Source organism: Spathaspora passalidarum, assembly GCF_000223485.1.
Source record: "Spathaspora passalidarum NRRL Y-27907 unplaced genomic scaffold SPAPAscaffold_1, whole genome shotgun sequence".
NCBI classification, from domain to species: Eukaryota; Fungi; Ascomycota; class Pichiomycetes; order Serinales; family Debaryomycetaceae; genus Spathaspora; species Spathaspora passalidarum.
Window position 1 is genome coordinate 395,110 of NW_006767425.1, and position 16,447 is coordinate 411,556.

Consider the following 16,447-nt stretch of genomic DNA (forward strand, 5'->3'; position numbering starts at 1 on the left):
AACATCACACGACGAATACAAAATTTGCTAATTGTATCTGGTATATATTAATCAGAGCTTAGATTCGGCAAAAAAACAAAGTGCGCCAACGTGCAAGTTTTGAACATTCGTAAGTCTCAACAACGCGAAAGGGTTAAAACTTCATGTTGTACTGTTGTTACACAGCCGCCTTTGCTTGTGTCATATATTTAGTTGAATGGTATAATTGTTTGAATTATTTACTTAATTGGAATGGTTAGAATCAGTAGTTAAATGACAAATTAACATTTCCTTTCAAGTGTTAATACCGATGCATGTTGTGTCATGTAATTAAACTAATATTTCTTGTGAAATTCTGAAGAAAAGTTCCAAAAAGGTATAAAACTTATGCAGCTTAAAAAGACTATTTCCTAAATAAGTTAATTACGATCATTAATTGACCCATCTATCCAATTTGTGGCATCATACGATTGATGTATAATCATGATTAAAGTATGCTCAAGTCAGTACTCGCAACATTTATTTTTCCAACCTAAATTAACTGCATACATAAATATTATTTTTTAAAATTAAATGGAAGTATTTTTTTTTGAAAGTTTAATCTAGACCCGTGGCTGCAACGCGAAAATTAATTATTTTTTTTTTTTGCAACTGACGTCAAGGAATAACTTACGAACATTTTAGCTTGTGCGTTATACCATAAACAGCTTCATCCTACCCCAACTTGGATTGTTATTATATGTTAGTTCTAGGATGGGAAATACATTGCAAAATATGGAAATGCTGGTTGCTTAGAATGCGAAAAGAAATCGACTAACTATGAGGCTATGTAATTAGTTTAAAAAAGTTATAAATCTGTTTTAGACACTGCATTCTCCGAAGACGGACTTGCTGATGTTGTCTTTTAGCTAGACGAAGAGGAATTAGAGAGCAAACGAGTATAAATTTGCGGAATAGGAACTATCTCTCAACTTACCCGAACCTTCCGACTAACACTGTTAGAATAGAAAACTATTACTTATACTCTTTTACCCAAACTTTTCTAAAACGATCTGAATAGCACTAAACCAAAGCTTAAATGAATACACAGAGATGCAATACTCTCCCTTGTTCTCTCCAGATAAACGAATGAAACCAAAAGATAAGAAGTTCTACCCACGTTTTAGTTGTTAAAAATAATTCTTTCGCGTAAACTGCACTACTGCGCCATTGTTATTTATTATATTGTATTTGACCCTTTCGTTATTTTTCGAATAGATACAGAAAAAGACGAAGTTTAGTTCTTTAAATAGAACATTGCTATTGCATATGATAACGAATGTAAACATCCAGCACTAAACTAATTTGCAGCGGTTCAGCCGGGAAGTATCTAAATGTTACTTAGAAGTTATACGTTGTACAAAAACGTGGATCATTCTAGTTGAATAATAGTGGCATTGTGCTGCGATCAAGGGGTAAAGCATGTAGGCTATTTCATAATTCTAATTCCATCCCCTAGGGAATTGTTACCGGGGGAGATGAGGGTTGTAAAAGCAATCTTAGATGCGGCTAAGCCTGAATTCAGCCATGTCTCACAGATTTCCTTTTCTCACACATACACACATACACACATACACACACACATTCTTGTGCAATTGGGAAGTATACCCAGAAGAGTAAATTGAGATCTCTAATTACATAATCTAGATTCAAGTGTACGATCGGGCACATCACTGCTACCCGTCGCGGATGCGACCAAATTTCAGCTACTCTCCTTAAAATTAGTACATTCCATTCCATCCCCTCCTTGCATTAATCTCATCGCACAAAAAAGCTGGGTTTTGATTTTGTATCACTTGCACGTCACATTCCACTCCTTACAATACGGTGATACACATGGTTACCTAAAAAGACAGTACTGAAATTCAATGCTGGCTAGGAGAAAAATTCCAATCAACAATACAGAATTTCATTGTTTGGGATATTTTCCCTTCTAATAATAGCTATTGTAAACAACACAGAAAAAAAAAAAGATTCTACCGCCGACAGCAACAAAAGCAACGACGGGCAGGGAGAATTGTTTATCCCTTCAAAAGCCATAGCTGGAAAAGGGGCTAATTTTAAAAGTCATCCTTCATAGAACAATTATATATTGTTTTTGTAGAATGGGAAAACAGCATCGCAATGTGGAGTAGGTAACAAAGGGCAGTTTGAACTATGTGAATCTAGAACTAGATAGCAAGGCTCTTTCTACGGTGCTGTAGGATCTAGAAAACACGTCGCGTCTAAGGTTACCACATTTCTCATGTGGTTATATAATAATTTTAAATTTCGATCTCGGCACCAGCCATCACGGAATATTTTTTGCATAGTTGTTTTGCCCCATGGATCAAACCGTGCAGATAAGGTTTAATATGGTGAAATTCTAAATTTGTCCTATTGTGAAACAAAATTGAAACAATATATTACCGTGGTGATTATTATTTAGGGGATAAAGACAGTTGATAAGGGCAAAAAAAAAAAAGAAATCGGACACTAGACAAATTTACCGCCAGGGTCTTCTAAACATGGGTGTAGATTGCTGTACACTAGTGTAGGTACCCCTGGTTGAGGACCTGCCCTCTGTGATTAGTCACTGGACTTACCCTGCTACAGAAATGTACGGGCGGGATATTAAAAGCTGGGCTATTTGAAACATTAATTGCAGCGACGCCAACAAAATTTATACATGCTGCATAAAAAAATAAAGTCTTTTTTTTTCTATTGTGCATAATTATTTTTAAAACCCTCCTTTCGTATTGTCCGTTCAACAAAGTATGAATTGTCAAACTCAACTTTAACACCTGGATAATACGTCATAGGCTTATGACTACAGCTTTCTCACTTCAACTCGTGGGTTTTTTATTATAAATATTCTTAAATATCCCTAATCCCCACCTTGGGTAGTAATTGCAAGCTTTTCTTTCTTATTTTTCCCTTTTCCTCGTAAACTTACCAGAGGTTACTATCCGACACGACAGCGTCAACACCAACTACAAATACGACACGGTTCGCCCTATAGCTTGATTTTAACGTACATACATACCGTACACACTGCATTAAAGAGAACCACTCTTTCGTTTTAATAAAGTAACTATTTTTTTTTCATAGTAAAAATTTTTTGCACCCATGCAATTATCCAAACTACTTTCCATCGCAGCCGTGGCAATATCCCTGGTTAATGCCTTGGCTATCCCTGACTTTCTTTTGAAGAATGATAATTTGAAAATGCTCACCAAGAAAAGTGGTGGATGGGATTATGGCAATGATATAATGAGAGGGGTTAATCTTGGAGGTTGGTTTGTGTTGGAAGCCTACATTACTCCATCCTTGTTTCAACCTTGGGTTGGTGCAAACGGAGACCAGCTGCAAGTTCCAGTTGATGAATACCATTTCACCGAGGTTTTAGGAAAGGATTTGGCCCTTCAAAGATTAAATCAACATTGGTCATCTTGGTACATTGAAGATGATTTTAAACAAATGAGTGAATTGGGATTGAATATGGTGAGAATCCCAATCGGGTATTGGGCTTTTGATTTGTTAGAAGGTGATCCTTATGTTCAAGGTCAAGTTGAATACTTGGACCAAGCAATTGGTTGGTGTAGAAAGTATGGTTTGAGTGTTTGGATTGATTTACACGGTGCACCAGGATCCCAGAACGGGTTTGATAATTCTGGTTTGAGAGATTCTCTTCAATTCCAAGATGGTGACAACACTCAATTCACCATTAATTTACTTAACAATGTCTTTTCCAAGTATGGTTCCGACCAATTTTCTGATGTTGTCATTGGTATTGAATTATTGAATGAACCATTGGGTCCTAACATGGATATGGATTACTTGAAGACTTTCTATTCTACCTGTTACAACAACTTGCGTGATGTTTCCAACTCTCCAGTGGTTATTCATGACGCATTTATGCCATCGGGATACTGGAATGATTTCATGACTGTTGAATCTGGTCAAGACAATGTTATCGTTGATCACCACTACTACCAAGTCTTCTCTGCTGGTGAATTGTCCCGTGATATCAATGCACATATCTCCGTTGCTTGTGGCTGGGGATCCTCGGCTAAGCAAGAGTACCATTGGAACATTGCCGGTGAATGGTCTGCCGCCTTGACTGATTGTGCTCCATGGTTGAATGGTGTCAATAGAGGTGCTCGTTGGGAAGGTCAATACGATGGATCTCCATACATGGGTTCCTGTCAACCATACTTGGACATTAGTCAATGGCCAAGCGATTATAATACTAATGTCCGTAAGTATATTGAAGCTCAATTGGATGCATTTGAACATGTTGGTGGGTGGATCTTCTGGAATTGGAAGACTGAAAGTGCCGGTGAATGGGATTTCCAAAGATTGACTTACTACAAGTTGTTCCCACAACCTTTGTCCGACAGACAATACCCTGGCCAATGTGGATTTTAAGCAGGTGTTGTCTATTGCATAAATTTCATTTCTTGTTTTCGGTTTATATTCTTGCGTATATAGGTAAACTTAATCTAAAAAATTAATATGGAAACCTAAATGGTTAACTTCTTGAACAAGGGTTCCAATTCAAGTGAATCTTTCATCACCTTGACTAAAACATCAGCAGCGTGTTGATAGTCGCTCAATTCGTTGTACACATGACATGAGAATCTAGCGTATAATTTCCCGTTATGAACAACACAAGGAATGAATGACTTGTGGACATCAATAGATGGAGTATACACGGTTTGATCAAATCTAGTCCAATTGGCCTTGATGGCAGCAACGTCAATTCCAAGTGATTCACAAGGTACTTCAACATTGACCATAGCACTGATCAAGTTTTCCTGATCTAAATAAGAAGTACCCCATTGTTTGGAAATAACTTCACCAACTTGCTTAGCTAACGAATTACAGTATTTGTAAATGGTCTCTTCACCACCACACACTTCGTTTCTAAACTTTATAGCATCAGAAATCACACTAACAGATGCATAATTTTTGGCACCAATAAAGGAAAATCTATCAATTAAACGATTGAGTTCTTGTTCCTCGGATAATTTCACATCATCTTGAACATAAGAATGACTGATTGGCATGGTGTGGATCTTATGGTGTTGTTTGGCATCAACGTACATTAATGCACAAGCGGTAGGGACAAAGAACCACTTATGCAAGTTGCTAACATAGAAATCTGGGGCGATTTCTGACAAGTCTTGTGGAATGCATCCGATACCGTGAGCACCGTCAATCAACGAAACCACATCGTATTTCTTACATAAATTGACCAATTGCTTGAAAGGGAAGATGACTCCCGGCATGGAAGAAATAGTATCGAATAAACACATAGTAGGCTTCTCTTCTTTGAACACCTTTTCAAATTTTTGTAAAATTTCATCATCGGAAATAGGATAGTTTACTTCAATTTCAACGTACTCAACGCCGTATCTATAATTCAAGAACTTAACAACGTTGTAACAGGAACCATAAACATTGGATTGCATGACAATCTTGTCACCTTTCTTGAATGGATAACTTCTCAAAATGGTATTGACACCCGTGGTGGCATTATCGACAAGGGCCAAGTTATGGTAATCACAATTGACAACTTCACTTAATTGCTTCAAAGCGTCGGTGTACTTGTCACGGATGTCATGGAAGAATTTGTCGGTGTAGTGGTACTGTTCTCCACTTGCTTGTTTGAATTTTTGGATGACAGGATCAGGTGCTTGTCCCCAGGATCCGTGGTTCACAGGGTATACTTCTGGATCAATTGAGGTGAAGTACTTTTCCCGGAATTGTTTACCGAATTTTTCAGTCATGTTTAGTTAATGTTTATCAAATCTATGTAAAGTTCCTGCTGATTGACAAGGTTTATATAGTGGATAAACTGACTCGCCGTGATTAGTCATTTTGATCTTTGACTTGAAAAATGTTATTTTCTCGATCCGTTCGGAACCACAACAAAACAATAAAACAATGGAATGAGGCGTGGAATCCCCGCCAATTACCGAAAGTCACCAAACATTGTTCAAACAGTGTTATCTCTGAATGTTAGTGACTCATATTGAAGACAAAAAAAAACACTTTAGATAAAATAGATTTGTGAAATCTATGGAATCCTCTTGGCATATACGATGCACGGGCGCTTAATTTTATTGTCGTAACTAGTGGGGAGCTTTATAAATGCGTCACAAAGTTAGGAATAATCGCCGGCGAGATTCAGAAATGTATCGGGCTCAATTTCAATGGTTTACGAGCAATAAGCATCAGGAGTCAAAGATTACTATTTCATAATGACTCATGGTGTGGGACACAAAATTCATTTGGAAAGGTGAATTTGAGCTGAAACTTATCCCAGTAAAAGTTATCCTCGATGATGACTCAGACTGACTGAAAAACATACAATAGAGTTTCAAAAGACGAATAAGTCATAATATGCCCTAATAAAATCACAGATAAACGTCCCAGATTTTATTGATTTCGACGATTCCCTTCACAGTTCTAGACTTTTGGTAAGAGAAATTTAGTTCCAGCTCAGGATTAGACTTGATTGATTTATTATCATTCAACACCACAACTACAACATCATACCTTATGACACAAGTAGAAACTCAATTTAAAGTTGGAGACTTGCTGAATTTGAACCGCAGAGGCAGAAGTAAATAGTCGGATTTGTACCGCCTAGACGAGAGCAAATTTCAATGTGGATTCAGCCATTTTTTCAGGTTCATTCACTTTTACTATATAGAAATGTTTCACATACTCTTTACAACTCTTCCATCTACAAGGGTTTCCAATATCTTTCTGTTTCAAAGAATATACAAGAATTATAACAATTAATCAAATTCACTTTTTGCGGCATATACTCCACCCCCACCATCGGGAAACCCCCAATTTTTATATGCAGGTAAAGGGCTTTCAATTTTTTTTTAGAAACGTTCCATACATCGTAGCCCACCCTGATTTAGATCGCAACGGCAAAGCAACTTACACTTATAATTCCATATTAACATAAGGAATTGAACTGGTCTAGATAGTATCAACCATGCTTAGATCTCGACTTATAGGTTTGGTGCCTAGACGAATACCAGGGTATATTGTACGGTATCCCATTAGGCCATTACCAAGAAGTATATCCTACACGCCTAGACTCTTACAACGCAAACAACCACCATCGCCACCGTCACCACTATCTCCACCACCTCCACCACCACCTCCTATTATACTGCCACCAAGCGAATCCCCTGTAAATAGACATGAACTTCCCACAAAAGAACAACTTCTTGAAGACGCCAATTCTATCTATTCCCGACTAAAAGTGCGTCTCAAGTGGCTCCTCAAAAAATCAAACCGACCATTCAACACCGACGACTATTCAGCATTCTTCTCGTGGATCGTCGTCGGCAACGTATTCCTCTTCTTTGCTGCGACCACTACATTTGTTTCCATAATCATATTTACAGCCAACACTGTTTTTGCACAGGAGTTTGTAGCGAGGAAATTGGGGGAGTTCATCACCAAGAACTCAAAATTGACGGTGACTTTCGAGGAAGCGATTGTGCCTGGTTGGAGAGACGGGAAAATCAGTTTTCGGAAATGTTTCGTTAGTCGTCGTCCCAAGAAGATCCAGCGGTTCGTCAAGGGTTCCCAAGCTGAGGCGTATCAACAGAGTTTAAAGGAGGAAGAAGTTGATTTGTTTGAGGACGATGGGAATTACACCCAGTATGATTTGACCATTGAGGAAGTGAATGTTTCACTCTCATTCAATAAATGGGTCAATGGAACAGGAATTGTCGAAACCATGGAAGTTAAGGGCATGCGAGGCGTGGTTGATCGTACTCATGTTCACTGGGACCCCGATGATGATGCTACAAATTATAAAAACATATACCACCCGGGAGATTTCGAGTTTGACAAATTTAAAATGGAAGACGTGTTATTCACATTGAAACAGCCCAACAACTTTCGGGTGTTTGATGTGGCGATATACAATTGTGAATTACCTAAACTACGCAAGCATTGGTTGTTTTATGACTTCTTGAATGCCAATGTCATGAGTGGGTCCTACGATAACTCCTTGTTCACCATTCACAAGAAACAGCGGTTGAATGATTATATCGATGGTGATACTGCCAAGTGGAAACGGGTCACTCGAATGCGGGTGGATGCATTGAATGTTGATCATTTGAATACTGGATTGGAAGGGCCGTTTGGATGGATAAGTAACGGGCGAGTGGATATGATTGGTGATGTGATGGTGCCTCAAGATAGCGATGAACTAACCGTGAAGGAGATTGTGTCAATCATTGCCGATTCAATCAAGAAGGAAGCCACCAGGTACAAAAATCCCGAGGTCATGGAAAAACACCCAGATTTACATACGAGATTGACCCTGGACGATTACACTGATATTCTGAAATATTTCGTTTTGGACTTAACCATCAGGTTGAACAATGTAAGAGCGTCGGTTCCATTCCAAACTCCGGAACTTTCATACATCAATTATGCCTTAATCAGGCCGATTGTCGCGTACATCAACAGCAAAAACACGTTTATTGAGATCCATAACCGAATCGTCAAGAATATCCAGGATTTCAGTGGATCGTGGACAATCTACGACTCATTGCTTATGGATGATATTTCAGAAGAAGTGTATGATAACTTTGTCGATTATGTTGCTGACGAAGAAGAACGAATGACCCGGATGAAAAAAGTTGCGTTCTGGAGTTTCCAATTGTTAGCCCAATGTATCATGTTTGGGTTAGGGTCACTAGTATAGTACTTGTATATAGCTCTTAAATTCTTAGTATTAGTGCTAATACTGCGATATAACTGCATAGACTGAATACCGTGAGCATGAGCACGGTGTCGCCTGCGGTCTTGAACATTTCCATTTGTTTGGAAGGGACGTAGAACCGATCAACACGATTAGTCTGGTATACTCCTAGGAAGTAAAGGAGTGTTCCGTACATGGTGTAGACTGTGCCCACTGGGAGGAACTCCTTACTGAACATCTTGATGATGAGGATAGAGAAGGAGAGACATCCTATTGCTGTTCTGGTGTATGCACCTTCGTAAGTTCTTTGATAGGCTCGAATGTCTAGTTTGAGGTAGTTGGAGAGGATGTCTAAGGAGGAGAAACGGCGTTCAGCTAGTGGTTGTGACATTGTCTATGTTTGCTGCGGTGGTGAGATGTAGTGTGTAGTGTGTAGTGTGTGGCTTGATCCACTGGTTAATTTTTTTTGGGCTGTTCAAAATAGTTAACCACTAAACTCTTTAAACAAACAAACAAACATACAAACATACAGTCAAACAATCAATCAATAAACATCAATCAATCCTGGTAATATCATCTAATACCCCCCCACACACACGTAATATAATATAACATAATATAATATAATAGTGAAATGGCACCACCAAAGAGATACTGGGTCAAACTAAAGGTGCCCGCCAGCACCCTCTCCAAGCTTCCCGATTTCCCCACTCCCATATCCAAATCACGACTCAAGAAAATCGCCGCTGAGGAAAGACGAGCCGGCGGCCATTCCCACTCCCTCTCCCCGCTGGAACGGTCCTCCCCTGCCCCAGAAGAGACAGCCAGCAGGATCAATCCTGCCAGTTTGAACAATTTGGTTCCTGGTGGTGGTAGCAACAGCACCAGCGGCGCCATCAGTCAATTCAAAATCAACCAGGGATTAAAAGAGCTGAGCACTTCTGGATTAACTATGAATAGCATAACCAGTGGTCTTTACGCTTTGGACAAGCTGGGCAAACCAGTAAGGAAATGGATCAAAAAACCACGAGAGTTTAAGACGTTTAGTGGATTCAAGGTGAGGTATGTAAGTTACCAACATAAAGACGGAAAGAAGGAAAAGAAGGAGAAGGAAACTAAAGTTGAACCTGAGTCAGTCACTCCCGAAGTCAAACTGGAAGCGTAGTCTATATAAGTGTATATTAATAGAAGATGTTTGATTATGTCGCATGTCGCATGTCGCATTGGCCGGAGCAAAATCGGCAGATCTGAAAAATTTCAATCAAGTCAGGTGTATCATCACTTCACCAGCTCATCCAATGTATGTCACCAGAGCAATAGCGAGTGAATTGAGGATAGCTAGGACTATTCCAATACGAACATACTCAAGCAAACCAAAAGACAATAATAAACCAAAGGAAGCCATTTCCTCCACCCAATCAAACCATGCGTTATCTCAACAACAACTTCTCTACACCACCGACCCTACTTCCCCTGGGTCGATATTCTTCCTCCCACACGGAACGAGAATCTTCAACAAGTTGATCCAGTTCATGAAGAACCAGCAGACAAAGTATGGGTTCCAAGAAGTGGTCACTCCGTTAATCTACAAGACCAAATTGTGGAAACAATCAGGCCATTGGGACAATTACAAAGAGGACATGTTTAAAGTGTTAGGTAACGACCAGAGCCGTGACGACGAACTTGCAGTAGAACCATGTGGTCTGCATCATGTCCATGAAGAGGAGTTTCACGAGTATGGTTTGAAACCGATGAATTGTCCTGGTCACTGTATGATTTTCGCCAAGTTTGAACGAAGTTATAATGAGTTGCCTATCAGGTATAGTGATTTCTCATCGTTGCACAGGAATGAAGCCAGTGGTGCGTTGTCTGGGTTAACCAGAGTCAGAAGGTTTCATCAAGACGACGGCCATATTTTTTGTGAATTGAGTCAAATCGACCAAGAAATCAAGAATACCATCAATTTGATCAAGGATACCTATGGTGTGTTTGGGATTGGCGTGAATGACATTGAGTTTTATTTGTCGACTCGTCCAGAAGACAAGTTCATGGGTGATATCGAAACATGGAATGTTGCCGAGCAGCAATTGAAAAACGTGCTTAACTCTACTACTGACAAGTGGGAGATTAGAGAAGGTGATGGTGCTTTTTATGGTCCCAAGATTGACGTCTTGTTGACCGATGCATTCAAGAAGAAACATCAAGTAGGTACGATCCAATTAGACTTCCAATTGCCTAGTCGATTTGAACTAAAGTATATTAGTCAGGATGGAACCAGAACCAATCGACCAATTCTCGTCCATCGTGCCGTATTTGGATCGCTTGAACGATTCTTTGCTATTTTACTTGATCACTACCAAGGTAATTGGCCATTCTGGATAAATCCTAGACAAGCGGTGATCATCCCTGTGTCTAGTTCCCATCATGAATATGCTGAAGCCTTGCAGAAACAACTTTCCGGTGATATATTAAACAGTGAAGATATCGCCCCAATTACTGGATACCACTTTTACGTTGATGTCGACAAGAGAGACGCTACTGTAGGGTTACGTATTAAAGAAGCCATTCAAAAGGGATACTCCTACATCATCATGGTGGGTGATAAGGACATTGCCAACGGCACCTACGCCATTCGAACAAGAACAGACAGGAAAATCACCAGCATGACAGGAGACGCAATTTATCAAATGTTTATTAGTCTAGAACGACAATTCAAGTAAACTTGTACATAGAAATACACACATACACACACACGCCTATTTTCCATACCCGCGATTCACCAAGATCTTATCTATATCCGCCCAGAAATCTCTGACAATCATACGGTCTCTGAACCGCTTGTCTCTGTCGACTTTTATTTCACTCACGTTCCAATCTTTGATTTGTCGAGGAGATGCTTCACCGTGGTATCCGAAGTAGAACCCATGGTACTTTTGGAATAATTCCTCCGGCTTGGAGTATTTGTACTTGGAGAACTGCCAGGCTTGACCCGTGGTGAATATGGCGATCACTCTGTCCCAATATTCTGGCTTGTTAAACATGTCGACGTTGTCAACCACCATGATTTGCGATGCTGAAGAGATGAGTTTGTCAGAAGGTGGATGACGGATGGTGACTAAGCCACCAGTGGGTCTATTTGTAGGCACTGGTTCCACGAATTTCCCATCTTCAAGAAACTCTTTGATATTAGATAAGGATAACAAGGCTGATGTGGCTGGAGATACAATAATAATCGGTTGTTTCTTGTTGGATGTTACTTTAGACTTTGGTGTGGCTGTCTTTGATCGTTTCAATTGATGAATGAACTTTTTGGCGTCAGATACCAAGTATCCAAAGTCAATGTTTTTCGAACCACGCAAGGCGGCATTGTGATCGATAGATTCGATTTCAAACTGGCCGATTCGGGCTAATTGTGGATCTTCAAGTTTTCTCTTTGTGCTTTCACTCACAACTTCGTCAGGCTTGGAAGTGGCGGTTGAAACATCTTCATCCTTGATAAAAGTACAGGAGTCAGAGTTCCCATTCAACCAAGTTGTCAATTCAGTTTTAACCAAGAATTTAAAGTCGGCAATGCCTAACTCGGAACAGGCATCTTTGTAATCGACAATAGATGACTTGTCGTGGATCCAGCAGAACAACACGGCTCGCAAATCCTGTTTTTTGTCTTCATTGTAGAAATTAGTGATAGTGTCTAACGGATATGTCTCTTTGTCTAATTCGACATGAGTTGCGTCCTTGATTGACTCGGTGACCTCTTTATTATCCCCATCTATCTTGAGGAGTACTAGAGGCTCGTTGGACGTGATAGCCCTATGTAATGCCTTGAGTGGTGAGCTCATTGTATAGCTTGTTGTATCTAAACGGTGGTGGTTGTTGTCGCTGGTAAATTTCAACAAGCAAAAAATTTGATATTTCCTGCATACATTTCTGTTCCTCCTCCTCCTCCTCCGCCTCCACATCTCCACCTCCACATATCCTTTACTACTCTTCCCCATCAAGGTTAACTATGACCATTAGTCAACACGAAGTACTCCGATGGTCCACTGAAGCACAACACACACTCGAGAGAGCCCAGAAGATATGCACCAGCGCACAAGCATCGTTGCATTCCACCCAGAATGAATTGTCGGTGCACCTTCCAGATATAATGGATGCCGTGGAGTTTCTCTACGATGCACTTGCACGACAACACGAGACAGTTTTGCGGATCACAGAATCTTTGAAAAGACATGTGAGGACAAAAGTGGATTCAGTGTTTGAGGAGTTTGGCAGTGTGTTGGATCCAGCCGTGGAGAAACTCGATGGGATAATCTCGCAACTTCGCAGTACCACGGTGCCGTTGTTCTTACTCAGGGAGAAAGAGGAAGAGGAGCAGGAGGACGGTAAGTCACTTGCCGACTTTATAGCCATGGACTCGATAGCCCTTCTCAAACAGAATATCAACATATACAAATCCAATTGTGGCAGGTTGCGAAAGGCTCTTCTTGGCAATTTCGAGGATATCCTCGAGTACAACATGAAGATGAATAAGCAATTCAGTCAAATCAAAAAAAGGTACGAGAATCTCGTCCCTCTCAAAGTCGAGATCAAGTCTATCCAAAGCAAGGAGTCAACCATCGGCACTGTCCTCCGAGAAAACCAGGCCCTTGAAAATGAACTTGTCTCCATCTTGGAAATGTTGACTAACCACTACGATCAATGCATGAAAGCAGTTGAACTAATATCCAAGGGAAACACCACGGGCATAAACCTTGAAGTACTACAGGGAGATGTGAGAGAACTCCCTGACGTGGCTAAAGAATTAAATGCAGTGTATGAAATCATCCTCAAAAATGAAGAACGGTCACAGAAGTACTTGCACACGGAAACCATTGAAGCGACGATAACTCTACTCCAACAAGAACTACAAACGTACCGAACCTTCAAAACCACTGCACTTCCTAAGTTCATCCTTCTTCTTTCCGAATGTGAAAACAAACTTCAAATCAGTTCAATTCCATCAACTGCGGAAACGCCCACACGACTTTATGTGCAAATTCTCGAAGAGTTGACGTTCCACTACACGCAATTCCTCCACATTTACAAGACAAAATACTTGTCAGAACTATACCACGAACAGTACACATACCCCAGGAAGTTTCTCAAAAAGCTAACCGAGTTGCTCAATCAAGACATGTATAGAATACAGTTGGAGGAAACAGAGCGGAGAAAACAGTGGACGGCAAAATATGGCAATTTCATCCCTAAGGAGTTCAATCTCGAGTTGGAATTGCCAAGTATCGTCCAGATAATCACTGAGGGACTTGAGAATATACAGAGTGGTGAAGCTGAGTTTAACGAAGGCAAGGAAAAGGAGTTGTTAGATTTGATTAAATTGACTAAATAGTTTTGCAACTTTATAGAAATAAAATAAAAAAAAAAATCAAATAAATCAATGCGAAATGTTTCTATGTAACTATCTTTATCAACTCTGTGTTACTATGAACTCCAACTATGCGTTATTCTTCCGAAAAGAGACGAATGACAAAGTGCAGACAAGTGCCACCTCTGGTGGAAGTATGATGTCCGCCATACACGATGAATACTCCGATTTGGAGAGTGATTCAGATGACACCCAGCCAGTACCCACCATGATCCAACCCAATGACATCCCACAGGATCATCAGAAATACGGCATTGGTGCCCAGCTATTATTCAAGATGGGATATCAGCAAGGCAAAGGGCTCGGGGCCAATCAAGAAGGGATAACTGCACCGATTGAAACAAAACTCCGACCTAAGGGACTAGGTGTGGGTGGAATCAGAGAAAAAGTCCATGAACGAGAGTACGTGTCTGAGGAAGAGATTGTGTTTCACGATGAGACAAGCATAAAACGAAAGAGCTTAGCTGAAAAGTATTTTCATCTTGTGCAAGGATTTGAGAAGTTGAACTTGAGTGCTCCGCTACAGTTTAAAGAAGTTTCTGATAAGTTGGCCCTGGGAGATGATGTCGATTTACAGGACGCAGAAGCAAAATATGCAGAGTTATCCACACTATTTTCGAAACTTAAAGAAACCATTGAACAAGAACAATACCTCGAACACAACTTATCGGAGCTTGAATCAAAAGCTACCCATATAAATGAGGAAATAACCCTGAATAAAGCAGTTCAAGACGTACTTTCACATATTTCCCAAGAACACATATCTCCAACTGAAGTTCTACCACTATTAGAAGCATTGACTGTTGTACCCTGTGTAAAAAACCCTATTTCCCCGTTAATATTCCTCACACTACTAGATATGACACCTGACCTATGTTATGGTGCGTTTACAGATTATGCTCCCAATGGAGCCATGTACAGGCGACTCAGCAGAATACGCGAACTCTTTGAACTATTAAACCCAGATGAAAGTCTAGCACATACATATGATGAGCAGTTGTACAAGAAAATCTACAATCCAGCAAAGCGATTCTTACATTTTAGAGCACGCAAAGGGAAGATTGTTGAAATAGCTGATGGTGTAACCACAATGGTAACAGATAGCAGCGACACTGAGCTAGACAGTGAAGATGATGAGGAATTTATGAAACTGTACGTGAGAATAGAAGAAGCCGTGGACTGCATAAATAGTTTGCGAAATTTTTGTCTAAACTCATCCGTGATGAATGATATGTTCCCTCGAGAGATTATCGTGCCTGCATTTTCGAGCTTGACTAAAGAGTGGAATCCGTTCAAGAATAAGCGAAGACGACATCCTCATGGCCTTTTGGAATTCATTTCATTCTACTCGTTTGAAGAAGCTGGTCCATTCAAGAAAATTATGATTGAGGTTTTCGAAAAGTATAAACATAGTATTGATTTTGAAAATAAGGACTCGTTCTGGTTTAGCAAGTCGTCGCCCAACCGCGAAGATTTAACTAGATTAGACGACTGGATGAGGGTGTTTAAAATATATTTGCCCGATCAAGCAAAATCATTATATTCAGTATTTGCAAGATCGGCCGTGTCATATCTTGAAACTATAGACTTTACGAAGTTGGACAAGGCAAAACATAAAATTGAATGCTATCAAAATGTAGCCAAAATCTTAACCAAATCAGACCATGCAAAACTAGTCCAATTTAAGATACTCAATCCATGGATCCACACATTAATTGATTTGCACAGCACCAACACTGAATCCGTTCCATCATTCTATTCGTTCTGGTATACTTATTTCTCCAAGGATCGTACCGATACGGTGCGCTGGTACTTGAACAAGGCCATACTTCTCATCCAGTCTGACTTTCCAGATACGCCCCTTCCAAACTACAATGGACATGCTAATGCAACATACACACAACTCTTTCTTGAATCGACACAGGTCAATGTGCAAGGGGTGCTGTCATACCAACTCCACACGTCATTCAAGGACGTGGTTGAACAATATTGTCTCAATAACGGCATCCTCATGAAACTATCCAACTTGCGCCACCTTAGAAATATGCGGCAATTGTATAATCTCACCAATGGGAAAGGAGGGAAAGCGTGGGCATATATTGAAGATGATGTGCTTTGGATTACTAATGACGAAGATTTTGAATATGTCGAGTATGAGCCGGTTGCGTTAGAGGATATTGAGAGTTATTTGTAGTGGCATTTGGTAGTGCGGGATAGCTGTATAGTTTTTTTTTTTTCCTGGAGGAGTTGACAATGAATATTTTTAGTCTTGGGTG

The 16,447-nt window shown here is 40.1% G+C and overlaps 9 protein-coding genes across 9 annotated transcripts; 6 read left to right on the forward strand and 3 right to left on the reverse strand. All coding sequences in view use genetic code 12, as the record gives it.

The window, feature by feature from the left end:
* Positions 1-2,861: 2,861 nt before the first annotated feature.
* On the forward strand, positions 2,862-5,867 carry XOG1 (glucan 1,3-beta-glucosidase; the record flags this gene model as incomplete). The annotated part of the gene is made up of 1 exon (XM_007372144.1): positions 2,862-5,867. The coding sequence occupies one exon, from the start codon at positions 3,127-3,129 to the stop codon at positions 4,426-4,428; it is 1,302 nt and encodes a 433-aa protein (XP_007372206.1).
* Positions 4,524-5,792, reverse strand: SPAPADRAFT_53204 (uncharacterized protein; the record flags this gene model as incomplete). Its single annotated transcript, XM_007372145.1, has 1 exon — positions 4,524-5,792. The coding sequence occupies one exon, from the start codon at positions 5,790-5,792 to the stop codon at positions 4,524-4,526; it is 1,269 nt and encodes a 422-aa protein (XP_007372207.1).
* Positions 5,868-6,201: 334 nt separating the features above from the next.
* SPAPADRAFT_145281 (uncharacterized protein) lies at positions 6,202-9,220 on the reverse strand (the record flags this gene model as incomplete). The annotated part of the gene is made up of 1 exon (XM_007372146.1): positions 6,202-9,220. One exon carries the CDS (start codon positions 9,138-9,140, stop codon positions 8,769-8,771), a length of 372 nt encoding a protein of 123 aa, XP_007372208.1.
* Positions 6,203-9,203, forward strand: SPAPADRAFT_57869 (uncharacterized protein; the record flags this gene model as incomplete). Its single annotated transcript, XM_007372147.1, has 1 exon — positions 6,203-9,203. The coding sequence occupies one exon, from the start codon at positions 7,775-7,777 to the stop codon at positions 8,750-8,752; it is 978 nt and encodes a 325-aa protein (XP_007372209.1).
* Positions 9,221-9,259: 39 nt separating the features above from the next.
* SPAPADRAFT_57870 (uncharacterized protein) lies at positions 9,260-9,954 on the forward strand (the record flags this gene model as incomplete). The annotated part of the gene is made up of 1 exon (XM_007372148.1): positions 9,260-9,954. The coding sequence occupies one exon, from the start codon at positions 9,384-9,386 to the stop codon at positions 9,912-9,914; it is 531 nt and encodes a 176-aa protein (XP_007372210.1).
* A 75-nt stretch (positions 9,955-10,029) lies between these two features.
* MST1 (threonine--tRNA ligase) lies at positions 10,030-12,614 on the forward strand (the record flags this gene model as incomplete). Its single annotated transcript, XM_007372149.1, has 1 exon — positions 10,030-12,614. The coding sequence occupies one exon, from the start codon at positions 10,048-10,050 to the stop codon at positions 11,467-11,469; it is 1,422 nt and encodes a 473-aa protein (XP_007372211.1).
* On the reverse strand, positions 11,506-12,588 carry CDC73 (Cdc73p; the record flags this gene model as incomplete). Its single annotated transcript, XM_007372150.1, has 1 exon — positions 11,506-12,588. The coding sequence occupies one exon, from the start codon at positions 12,586-12,588 to the stop codon at positions 11,506-11,508; it is 1,083 nt and encodes a 360-aa protein (XP_007372212.1).
* Positions 12,615-12,755: 141 nt separating the features above from the next.
* Positions 12,756-14,135, forward strand: SPAPADRAFT_131523 (protein kinase regulatory subunit; the record flags this gene model as incomplete). Its single annotated transcript, XM_007372151.1, has 1 exon — positions 12,756-14,135. The coding sequence occupies one exon, from the start codon at positions 12,756-12,758 to the stop codon at positions 14,133-14,135; it is 1,380 nt and encodes a 459-aa protein (XP_007372213.1).
* A 999-nt stretch (positions 14,136-15,134) lies between these two features.
* SPAPADRAFT_57873 (mRNA splicing protein) lies at positions 15,135-16,396 on the forward strand (the record flags this gene model as incomplete). Its single annotated transcript, XM_007372152.1, has 1 exon — positions 15,135-16,396. One exon carries the CDS (start codon positions 15,262-15,264, stop codon positions 16,363-16,365), a length of 1,104 nt encoding a protein of 367 aa, XP_007372214.1.
* Positions 16,397-16,447: the final 51 nt, after the last annotated feature.